This window comes from Hevea brasiliensis, chromosome 5, assembly GCF_030052815.1.
Source record: "Hevea brasiliensis isolate MT/VB/25A 57/8 chromosome 5, ASM3005281v1, whole genome shotgun sequence".
NCBI classification, from domain to species: domain Eukaryota; kingdom Viridiplantae; phylum Streptophyta; class Magnoliopsida; order Malpighiales; family Euphorbiaceae; genus Hevea; species Hevea brasiliensis.
Window position 1 is genome coordinate 106,329,089 of NC_079497.1, and position 12,147 is coordinate 106,341,235.

Genomic DNA, 12,147 nt, shown 5'->3' on the forward strand with positions numbered 1-12,147 from the left:
TTACGTTGCCCCTTTAAAAGAAATCAAAATCATCTAACATGGCAATCTGCTTATCAGAGAGGCTGAGAGAGATGGCAACTGAAGCCGATGCGTGAACAATGCAATCGTGGCACTTGACTTACAAATCTGTTGTTGATGGAGACCGGGAACGCTCGGGGAGATTTCTTGTGTATATTGCAATTTGTTTTTATCTGAAGTGAATAAATGACAATGGCAGCGGCTCTTTTCCTTTCGGAGTAAATTGCATCAATAATCCCACAATTTAAGTGATTATTTTATTTTAATTATTTAATTTTAATTTTATAAAATAAAATTATTTAATTTTATTTAAAAAAATCTCTTTAATTAATTTTTTTATTAACATTAAATTAATATTTAATTAAAATAAATTTATAAATTATTATTTATGATTATTATTTTTTCTATGAAAGTTAAAATATTAATAAAATATCATATATTAATAAAATATTATTTAAAAATTTATTATAATTATTCTGTTTATTATAAATCAAATTTTAATTAATAATAAATAATATACATATAATTATTATATTTATTGTAAATTTAGTTAAAATAAAATAATTTTATTCATAATAATTATTAATTAATTTAATCATAAAAATAATAAAGAAAAAAATAATAAAAAGAAAATAAAAGCGTAATTTTCTTTTTTTTAACTATGCTGTTAAAAAGACTTTTTTTTTTTAAATTAAAATTAAAAAAAGTTATTTTAATAAATTAAAATAACCACATAAGTAGCACTTTCCATTTCCACCTCCATCTAATATCATACCTTGCTCACGACTTTCTAGTTCATGGCCTTACATGCTCAAGGCTTCCATCTCAATTTGATCTCAACTCAAGCTACAGGTCACATCTGGAGGCCTCTGAACATTGTGACCTGCACAACCGGCTTTGCCAAGCCCAAGCAAACTAGACTAGTCAAATTATTTCCCCACCCCACCACCACCGCACCCCCCCAGCGCCCCCCTTCCTCCCAACAACATTTGAGTTCTAAGAAAACCCTTGTAAAGAAGATGGAATGGAATTGAGACTAATGCACATAATCATGATTACAAGCTTAAATCAGGAAACCATACATTACATGTATCATATGAATTTTTGGATAATTTCTCTCACTTGTTCAATCACAAGCTCCTCCAATTACTTATGCTTTCATCTCTCCATCCGTCCATAGCTGCAATAATACAATTCATTGAAGCGTTTGCGTCAAACTTTATCAGGCAAATTTAATACAATAAAGCAAAAACTTGAGGGTGAAAGTACCTGAATTGTAGGCATCTTCTGGCAGAGAGAAGAAAGAAAACAAAGATCATTAGAAGAAGAAAACTTATTTAATGATCATAATTAGAAGGAAATAATTAATTAATAGAGAGGTGAGAATTATCAAACATACAGATATGTTTCCTCTCTTGACTAGAGATTAAGGTACCTTGTTGACATCCACAGAGTAAAACTTGATCCTATGTATTCATATATGTAAAATTTTTATATGAAATCTATTGTTAACCCACCAATTTGCATTAAGCACACAGGAGAGCTAGAGGGAGAGAAGGGTTACTTGGTATCATATTCAGCAGCTAATTTCTCCAACTTGGGCTTCAAATGGATGCATTTCCGGCACCTAGCTGTCATCCTATATATTAGAAGCACAAACCCATAGTTGATACCTAAAAGCATAAGTAAAATTACCATCTAATTGAGATCATCATTGTGCAAATTCGTTGAATCAGTAAACATAGAACAATTAATTAAGGCTAGTCATATTAGTTATATACCAGTCAATGAGAATGGGCTGAGAGATGTTATGAGCCTGGAGTAGAATCTGATCGAGCTGCTTAGAATCGTTGATGGGTTCCATCTCTATATATGGTAGTAGGTCTTGTCATATCTGGCCAAAAAGCTTCTACTCTTAAGTCTCTCTTTGAAATCTTTTTGGAGCTTCCATTGTTTACGATCAAACCAATTGCAATACCTATAAGTTGTTTGCAATAAGAAGCAGCTGCCACCACCTCCACCCCTACTATACAACTACTGCTGCTGTTGGTATACGTGGTAATGCACTTCTCTGTAGAAAATGTGGGAATTCACTGCCAAAATACATCTTAATTTCTCCTCTTTTGACTTTTGCAAGAAAGAAAAAAACCAAAAATATAAGGAAATGAAATATTTAGGCTGGTGGGTAAGGAGGAAAAGTATCCAAGAAAATCACGTCTTTTTGAATTTTGAAGAATGAAGTTTTAAAGGTCTCACTTTTCAAGAGTTGGGGATAAGAGTCGTTGAAGGTTGCTTTCCCTGGTTTAGTTTTTCTCAATTTGCGCCCTTTGGACAGACCCAGCTGGTTATGTTGTATTATCAATTTTTCTACACAAGATGGATCCTTGCCTGTGTTGTTCTTCTATCTGTTCTCGTTTTGATAAATAAGCATTTAATAAATTGTAATCATTTAGCTTACTGTAGAATCATGAGATGCCAATATTTTACTTACCCAAATCTTCCAGGTTAGGCAGGTCAATGTCCTGAGTAATTTCCCATGATTTGAAATAAGTTAATTTGAATTGAAAATGACAAACAAGAATTTTTTATACCTGCTTTGGTATATATATTCAACGACCGATTAACTATTCTGTGTGTTCGTCCTTTCTTTTAATCCAAGAAAATAACCAAAAAAAGAAAGAAAGAAAGAAAAGAGAAGGAGGCATATGTACATGGCAATGTTCTTCTAATTATTAGAAACCTACAAATTGTTTGTGCCTCTAGCTACTAGCTAGTAGCAAGCAAAGGCACTGTTCGGTCAAGTATAGTGCTTATCATCAGCATCCTCCTCCTCCTGCTCCTCCTCTTCTTACCAACCCTAAAATCTTTTCCAACTTCCTGCTGCTGATTCGATCCCCAGTACCTTCGGGATGCATTTGATGGAGGATTTCGACGCCGTTTCTGATCTCTCATCCTTGAGTGATTAATGTGGTGCTCACACATGGCATAGCCTTCTAGTCTCTGCTTGCTGCATCTCCATCCAACACCATTTGCCCTTCTGCACCTCCAACTGGCATTGGTGACCTCCTTCATCTCCTTGTTCTTGTTTTCACATTCTTGAGTTGTGAATCTTTCCAAGCTAATCCTTCTTTTCTTCAATGGAAACACTTTCTCTTCCTCATACCACCATCCTATCACCACCATTAATCAATTTCATGCGAAAATTAACTGAATAATCATTATATTATACAGTATTTTAAATTTGTAGTAGTGTATAGGAATGTCTCATACCATGGCGAGATAAGGATGAAGAAACCGAGTTTGCAGCTGATGTTTCTGTACTAATGGAGCTGCTGCATTTGTCATCATTCACACTACACACGAACATGAAAATTCGTAAAAAGATCTATAAAAACTTGAGATTAAACTAAACTATAATGTTAAAGCATAATTAAAGAAATTAACCTCTCGTTAATTGCAGTGGACCTTTTCTCCTTTGTAGCAACCCCTCCTCCTCCTCCAACGCCGGTTCTTGGGTTCTAATTTATAGCGTCAAAAACGAACAATAATGTCAGCTTTAAGCTTGAAGGAGAACAAAAAAAGCTTCAAAGGCAAGCAAGAAGAATAAAGAAAACCAGTTTCTTTCCATTTTATATGCACCTGATTAGAGCAAATAGAAACGTTGATTCTGCTTTGCTGGTGCAGCAGCTTTTGTGGTCTGTGGGTTCTTGGCCATGGAAGCGGCCGCGGTGGTTGAGCAGTTGATGAGACGAGATCCGGTGGTGCTGGAGGCGGTGTAAGTGACGAAAAATAACGAGGAGCATCCCAGCGTTTCCTGATCCTCATTGATGGAAAATATGGAAGATTATTGGAGCGTTAGCTAAAACCCTAATGATCAGCCACCTACCTCTTTGTGTGTGAGTTGCTGCGGCTGTGGAAAATGAAGGTGGTGGCTTTTTCTTGGTGCTTTGTGTTGGCAGTGGTGGCACACTACGGTGCCACGAGGCACTCAGGGAGCGTCTACGTACGGATTTTTAAAAATCTATCGTACAGAAGCCACGCCTCAAGAAGGCTCGTGGAGGACACCCAATGCTTAGGGAAATTGTGTTAAATTCTGATTGGCTAAAATTGCTCATGTTAGCGGTGAGGGAGCAAGCATTGGAGCCCAATCGAATCTTATTATCTTAATAAGATGACTTTCAATAGTGTATAATAATATGTTTAAATTTGTTGGAATTATATTTAAATTTTATATGTAGATTATTTATTATATGAATATATTTATATAAATATTTAATTAAATATAAAATATATTTTTTATAATAATATTTATAAATTTTATATTTTTATTATAAATAAAATAAAATTTAAATATTTTATAAAATTATTAAAATTTTAAAATATAAATTATTAATAAAAAATAATTTTTTATATATTTTATTATTTAAAATATATAAAATTAAATAAATTTAAATATTTTTTAAATAATAATAATTAAATTAAGGACGAATTTAAATTTAAAAAATATTAATTAAATTTAGATTTAGCAATTTTAATGAGTATTATCAGTAGTTGATCGTTAGCATAACTTTCTGAAACAGTGGAAAAAGCCTTAGCCTAACCTTTGGGAAGACTCTTGTTTTAGGCCCAAAAATGATTCCATTTCCTAAGCCCATTTAAGAAAGAGAGATTTTTTTTTAATGTTCAATTTCACTCATATATCCATTGAGAATATTAAATTTAATTATTTTTATTTTTTTATTAAAATTAATTTAAAATTTTTAATTTTTAAATTTAGTTTAATTTAAAAATAAAAAAATTGAGCTTCTTAATTTTTAAGTTAAGTAAATAAATTTACTTAAAAAATTAAAAAATTAAGCTTTTTAATTTGTTATTTAAATCAAGAAATTTAATTTAAAAATTTTAATTTTAAATTAAATTAAATTTAAATTGAAATGTTTAAATTAATTTAAATAAAATTTAAAAATGAGTTCTTGAGTGGCTTGCTGGGCTAGGATGGGCTTCATCAAAAAGATAAATGGAATATTTTGAATTAGTTTATGTATGGCATCAATTGAACATTGTATTCTCATAATTATGCAATAAATTCTTGAGATTTTATTTTATTTTATTTTATTTATAATTATATAAACACATTATTCATAGAAACTACTAGAATATAAAGGTGGCTTCATTACAGGTGGAGCTTATACCTTTAATTATAACTTTAAAAAGATGAGAGACTCAAAATGCTTTGCCCCAGGAAACATGCTTTAATCACTTTTATACATTGCTAGAGTGATTTATTCACATAATTATTACTGCATAATCCATTTATTTTTTTTACCTTTTGTGGGCAGTTATTTTGTTCAGAGGTGAATGGTGAAAAAAGATCATATAATTAACCCTAATTAGTTTGGAATTCGTTCAAAAAGTACTCGCAAAAATATAATTATAAATAAAAAAAATTGATTATGAAAAAAAAAATTTATATTTATATAAATGAGAATTATATAGGAATAAGAAAAATTTTGAATTCTTTTTAATAAAAATAATAATAAATTTTTTGAGAAGTGAAGAAATTAAAATACTTAACTTCCCATTCCCCAATGCTCTCATGTTAAATCTACTGATGGGCATGAGCCCTAATTTTTTTTTTTTTAATCTTGATGATTTAATTAATTGACTATAAAAGGAATGAAATAAATAAAAATAATAATTGAGTAGAGGATATTTTATTAATTCTCTTAAAAATAATAAGTCATATATTTTATACCTCGAAAATATAATAGATAAAGTTTAAATAATAAAATTTCATAAATTATCATTTAATGAATTTTGAGCTTTTAAAGTTTCGTATAACTCTATTAAAATTTAAATTTAAGATTTCATAATTTTAAAGATAACTCTAATATTACTGAGTTAAAGTTCATTGTAGACTCGTTTATTCACCAATGTATATATAGCTCTCTTTATTTTTAACAATAAAGGTGAATAATCTTAAAAGAGATAAATAAAATGCTCAAATTCGAAACATTCTCGTTCTTTATACTTTAAATATATAAAAATAATAAGTTTTATTTGACGCTGAGGTTGTAAGGGTCAAAACTAATTTTTAAGAAAAGAAATTATTATTTAATTATTTAAGTTTTCTTTTTATCATAACTTATTAAATTTAATTTTAAATTATTTTTAATACTCTTTTATTAATGTATTTAAAGAAGTATTTTTCTTAATAACATCTCTAGTAATAATACCAAACAGATCCTAATCGGACTATTGACGGTCCCCTTATTGGCAATTTTAAACATATTTAAATGGAAAAAAAAGAAGCAATTTTATAAAGTGTACTGTTTAATGGCATTAAAACCTAAGGCATCACATTGTTTCTTTGATAAAGGTATTCCAAAGAGAGCAAAATGAATAATTAAATTGTTGCTAATTTTAACTTTCCCGTGCCATAATGATAAATAAGATGTCTTTATTCCATCTGAGGGAAGGTGGAGGTGAAGCTTTTTGTGATAGTTGTTGAAACAGTGGAGGTGCTTGTTGGACTTTATTCAAGAAAAGCCATTATAAAGGTTGTGTTCATTAGCAAACAAGCAAATAAGTGGGATTTTTTTCTAAAAAAAAAAAAAAAAACTTACATTAAAGTTTAAGTTTAAGATTTTACATATTTTAAAATATTTTTTTTATAATTGATTTTGATTATTTTATAATTTTAAAGACTGTTATAATATTATTGAATTAAAATATATTAATATTTTAAAAATAGCATGAATATTATTAAATTAAAACTTATTAATATAAAATAAAAACCTTTAAGCCATTTATATAAAGTTATATACATGATGTGAATATGCTGATTTGGGTAATACTGGATTGCCTGCAGCTACAGGGTGCTAAACATTTTCCTTTACAAAAGAAAACATATGATGAAAGGAGGAAGGCATGGATTTTCAGCTTACTTGGACCCCAATTTGATGCTTGCAATCCACTCCTACCTAAGTTGCTGGTTTGCTTAGCATCATGAATAGAAGTAACTGTATGCTATCATCCTAATTACATATAAGATAACTTACATGAAATGATAAATTAATATTATAATAATAAATTAATATTTTAAATTTTTTTTTTAATTATAATTATTTTTTATTTAATTGTCACATTATGATTAATTTGTCGTTACATGTGTTAGCTGTACATAGGATAACAGGAATATAATATATGTAATTTCTCCATAAAGACGCTGTTTGGATTGAGATTGAAATTGTTTTATTTTTTAGTATACTTTTACATGTTAGAAAATTAATTTGAAAAATGTTAAAAAATAAATATTTATAAAATAAAATTTTCTCAATTTCTAATTCTTCGTCATACTCATGAACTCTTGAATTTTCTCCAATTAAGTTATATAAAAATACAATTTTTATTTAAAATAAATAAAGAGTTTAAATTTAGAAATTTGAAGCCATATAACCCATTTATAAAATTTATTTCAAGAGTTTAAATGATATATGAAGATTTGATTGATAGTAATTTGATTTAAGTTCAAATTTATATGATCTCGTTAAGTCAATTTATAGTATATATATTTTATGATTACTTGATTTTATTATAAATTAAAATTATTTTGTTATTAAAAATAAAATGATTTAACAAAATTTTACATTCATCTTAATTATGAAATATTAATTACGAAAATTTTATTATTTTAATAAAAAAATAAAAATTAAATTTTCCATATAAAATATGTATATAAATATTTTTTAAATCTAATAAATAAATTATATGCGTCAAATTTCATAAAAAAGTTATAGTAACATGTACACTTTCATCATTGGAGTATTTTTGAAAAATGATCATTTTTTAATATAAATTAAATCAGTAATTAAAATATTTCAGTTAATTTGATTTAATTCATTAATTATTTGATTAAATATATTTTTTATTTCAAATATAATATTCATATAAATATATTCAAAAATTTATATAAATTGATTCAATTCATTATATTTAAAATTTTATGATCAAATTAATTTATTTTCTTAAATAAGATTAAGAGTATATATATATATATATATATAATTAAGCATTAATGATAAAAATCATTTAAATTAATTCACATAATTTCAACATTATTTTTTGTAGAATCCCCATAAGGCCAAAGGACTATGTGAAAGGGGAAAAGAAAGATGATAGGTGGAGTTTGTCTTCTTGCAAAGCCAAAAGAATATGATGCAATTGTTAATAATATATATATGGTAGATAGCTATGGAGCAGCGCATAGTCGGTGGACAAAAGTGGTTGAATGTGGGACTTTAAATGGAGCTCTCTCTCTACTTCTTATATTGTCATTTTCTCTTTGCTTTCATTGCTTCTGCTTTGTGGGGTTAATATAAGACCTAATTTCCACCAAATGATTATCAAACTTTTTGAAAATCGTCTCTTAAATAACCATCCATAATCCCATTATCATAAAAATCAATAAATATCATACATCAAATGTAACTACATAGATATTTTGAAATTTTTTTAGTAAAAAAACTAAATCTTTTAAGTGAGTGATATACTTTTAACACTAAAATAAGTTAGACTAACTATTTTGAAGTAAACCACTCAGGCATGTGGCAAAAGTTAATTATAGTAAGTTACTAATATTGATTTAGGTGTCGTTTGTTTGAAGGAAAATGTTTTCCTGGAAAATATTTTCCTTCTTTTTTAATGTTTGGGGGGTGTTTGAAAAATTTAGTCAAAGAGAAATAAATTGTTGATCAAAGGAATTTGTTTTGTGGAAAATATTTTTCTGAAAAATATTTTTCACATTTTCTGATATTTGGGATATTCAGAAAAATTGATTAATAAAAAAATATTTTTTTAGTTAAAGAAAAAACTAACTATTTTCCTTAAAAGAGAAAATTATTTTTTATTTTTTGAATTTTAATAATATTATAAAATGTGAACACACTTATACATATATAAAATAAATATATATAATTAATTTAATATTATAACTAAATAACTAAAAATATTTTCACTGAAAATAATTTTTTAGAAAATATTTTTTTTAGAAAATATTTTTTACAGAAAATATTTTTTATATATAAGCTATTTTTCGTGAAATAAACGAAACCTAAGAGAAAATAATTTTCCATTTTTAAAACCGAAAGTCATTTCTTAACCTCACTTTTTCAACTTTTACAATACTTGCCTTGATAAATTTTATGAATAATGATATAAAATACTAGACATATACTAAATAACAAAAAATATTTTTATAAAAAATATATTTTTTTTAAAAATAGTTTTCATAAAAATATTTTTCACATATAAATAATTTTTAATCAAATAAACAAATGCTTAATTAATTAATCATATTTAATGTTCTTTCAGTTTCAAATAGAATCTACTATAGTTTTAATTAGTGTTCAAGGGTTGGTTTTTATTGTGCTGAAAAAATAGATTTAATACATAATATGCAATATTATTTTATATAATATTGGCAAAAATAAAAATGAGATATGTATGAGCAAATACTAAATATTTGACAGAATATTCAATTTAGTCCCTTTATTTATTAGGAAAATTTAATTTAATTTATTTTTTATTTTTTGTTTAAATTAATGTAGAAATTTTAATTTAAATTCAATTTAACTAAAAATTAAAATTTATGAGTTAAATTTTTTGATTTAAATAAAATATTAAGAAATTTAATTTTTAAATTTTGTGAATAAATTTTTAATTTCTTAATTTAAACTTAAAAATTAAGAATTTAATTAAGATTAAATTAAAATTTTTAATTTAAATTGAATAAAAAGTTAAAAATAAAAATTTTTTAATAAAAAAAGGAATATAATTAAAGTTTAAGCCGTAAATATTCCTCACCGAATAAAATAAAATAAACAATGAACTGTCACCTTTTATAATTTGGTATGATGATCTGGTATGCGTGCATGGCAGCTTTTGCAGATTCAATAGGCGCCATTACAGTCCAACTCATATTCTGGTTGCATTATTGCTTATGGAATGGTCAGCTCCCTCTTTTTATGAGACTAAGCTCATCAATAAATGTCCATGTGTGAAAAAAAAAAAAAAAAGCCCATGTGTCTTCTGTTATGGAGCGCATATATATATATATATATATATATATATATATGAAATTTGGGAAATCTCATGTTTTCCATAACCATGTTATATGGTCATGTAAAGATGTACTGCTACTTTAAAGTTAAGAACCTTCAACAACACAGATAAATTATTAAATACATTATAAATGCTAAAAAAAAATATTTTCTCTGAATCCTTATAATATGAAAAGTGAATCTCATATAATTATAAAAAATGATGCATGTACACTGGATAACCTAATAATTTCTCTTCAGTGCATGCATCTAAGAGATATTGTGCTAGAAACAAATATGGTTTTCAATATGTTTTTACTGTTCTTAAGAGAATTATGTTATCACTGTTGTTCTTGGATTGATATCTTTTGTATTATTTATATATGATTTTTTTTTATCTCTAATTACATATATAGTGGGTATTGCATTTTTCAAAAATTTTCTTTTAAAAGTTTTTTCTACTATTATTTTTGGAATAGTCTTTAGAGGAATGTGATGCTACATTTTTATATATGGCCATATCATTAGCTAGTAGTTGAATGCAAAGATAGATTGCAAGCTTCAAGCAATGAGAAAAGAGGAAGGAGAAGAGCACTTTTTGTAAAGAGAGATTCCAAATGTTGTGTTTCCTTTATATCATTAGGTACTGGAAGTTTCTTTCAAGTTGGAATTTGGGTAAACTTCCCCCTTCAATGGATGCCTTTTTGTTTGTTCTTCTCTAAAAGCCCTTTGCAACAAAGTCAAAAGATTTCCTATATTATCGCTCTCCAGCATGCACACAAGTTTAATTAATTTTCTTTCACAGTAGTAAAAGTTTTAAAGAAAATAGCTCAAAATCTCCCTCCTTTAAAAATTTCAAGTACGAGGAAAATGATTCTTCACACTGAAGTCGATGATAAATATTGGGGTGCTATTTTACTTAAAAAACTTGATGGAAAGCGACAAATTTATTGTCATGCAAGTGGACAATTCAAAAAGTTTGAAAAATATTATCACACTATCAAACAAATCTGGAATGAGATTGAGATGCCCTTTTATATGTTGGACGGTATAGTCATAGTTATCAAATCAGCTTTTGAGCCCCAGCAGTCATGGTATTAAAGCCCTAAGTTGTTTTAGGAAGAGGATACGAGTAAGGTTTAATTTGAAATGAGTAAGGGGGATCAGTTAACCATGAGTTGTACAACACCAATACCATATTTAAACATTATTATTGAACTAGCTTCATCCTCTTTATCATTTTCCTCTGACCCAATCAATCTCACTTCTTTCCCTATCACCTTCTTGTAGACGAACCTTAGCCTATAAAATAGATAACCTGGCTGAAATTTCACACATACCTGATGGTGCACAGGTTGAACAATCTCTTCTTCCTTTGATAAGTCCATATAATATCTACAGACACTCTGGATCTTTTACTAAAAGCATTAGAACTCTCATATCCTCTAAAAGATCTATTACTAAGAAATATGTTCAGACTTTAAATCTAAATCAGTGTGCTCTTAAATCCACAATTGCAGAATAGTATGTGACTCTTAAAATTCCATCAACCCTTATCCCATCATGGAGAAGACAAGGATATTCTCATCTCCATTATGGAGCTGTTCACCTTGTTCTCACCCTAGATGGTAGACGAGACCTTCTAGTAATAGCTAGATTGTCTTTATTAGATACCATGTTTTTCAATTATGAACATGCTGTGATTAGCACATGTATAACCACTCTCCACATTGAAACTGTGGTTCTTACTTTTTTCCCGAACTATAACATGTCTTTTCAAGACCCTAATCTTTTCACTACATTAAAAGTCCAAGTTTAGCTTATTTGGAGCAGAACAGACTGTCTCCTTTATGGTAGCTACCTTACACTACCAGATAATCTATAGGTTTCAAGATCATGCCATAGATTTATCTCAGCCAGGAGTATCCTTTGATGCTCTATTCATTCTTGCGGACACAGAGACTATACCCACTATTGTCCAAATTCCTCAACAACTGTCAAAAGAATATTTGATAAAGATCATTCCACG

General features: G+C 27.4%; 1 protein-coding gene and 1 long non-coding RNA gene across 2 annotated transcripts; both read right to left on the bottom strand.

Moving 5' to 3' along the window:
- Nucleotides 1-1,023: 1,023 nt before the first annotated feature.
- Nucleotides 1,024-2,205, bottom strand: LOC110646197 (uncharacterized). The gene is made up of 3 exons (XR_009149052.1): nt 1,800-2,205; nt 1,288-1,691; nt 1,024-1,198 (listed from the first exon to the last, which is right to left on the bottom strand). It is a non-coding gene; the product is annotated as an uncharacterized LOC110646197 (long non-coding RNA).
- Nucleotides 2,206-2,726: 521 nt separating this feature from the next.
- On the bottom strand, nt 2,727-4,086 carry LOC110646196 (uncharacterized). The gene is made up of 4 exons (XM_021799578.2): nt 3,658-4,086; nt 3,463-3,536; nt 3,289-3,371; nt 2,727-3,188 (listed from the first exon to the last, which is right to left on the bottom strand). The coding sequence occupies exons 1-4, from the start codon at nt 3,841-3,843 to the stop codon at nt 2,785-2,787; spliced, it is 747 nt and encodes a 248-aa protein (XP_021655270.2). The 5' UTR covers nt 3,844-4,086; the 3' UTR covers nt 2,727-2,784.
- Between the last annotated feature and the right edge of the window lie 8,061 nt (nt 4,087-12,147).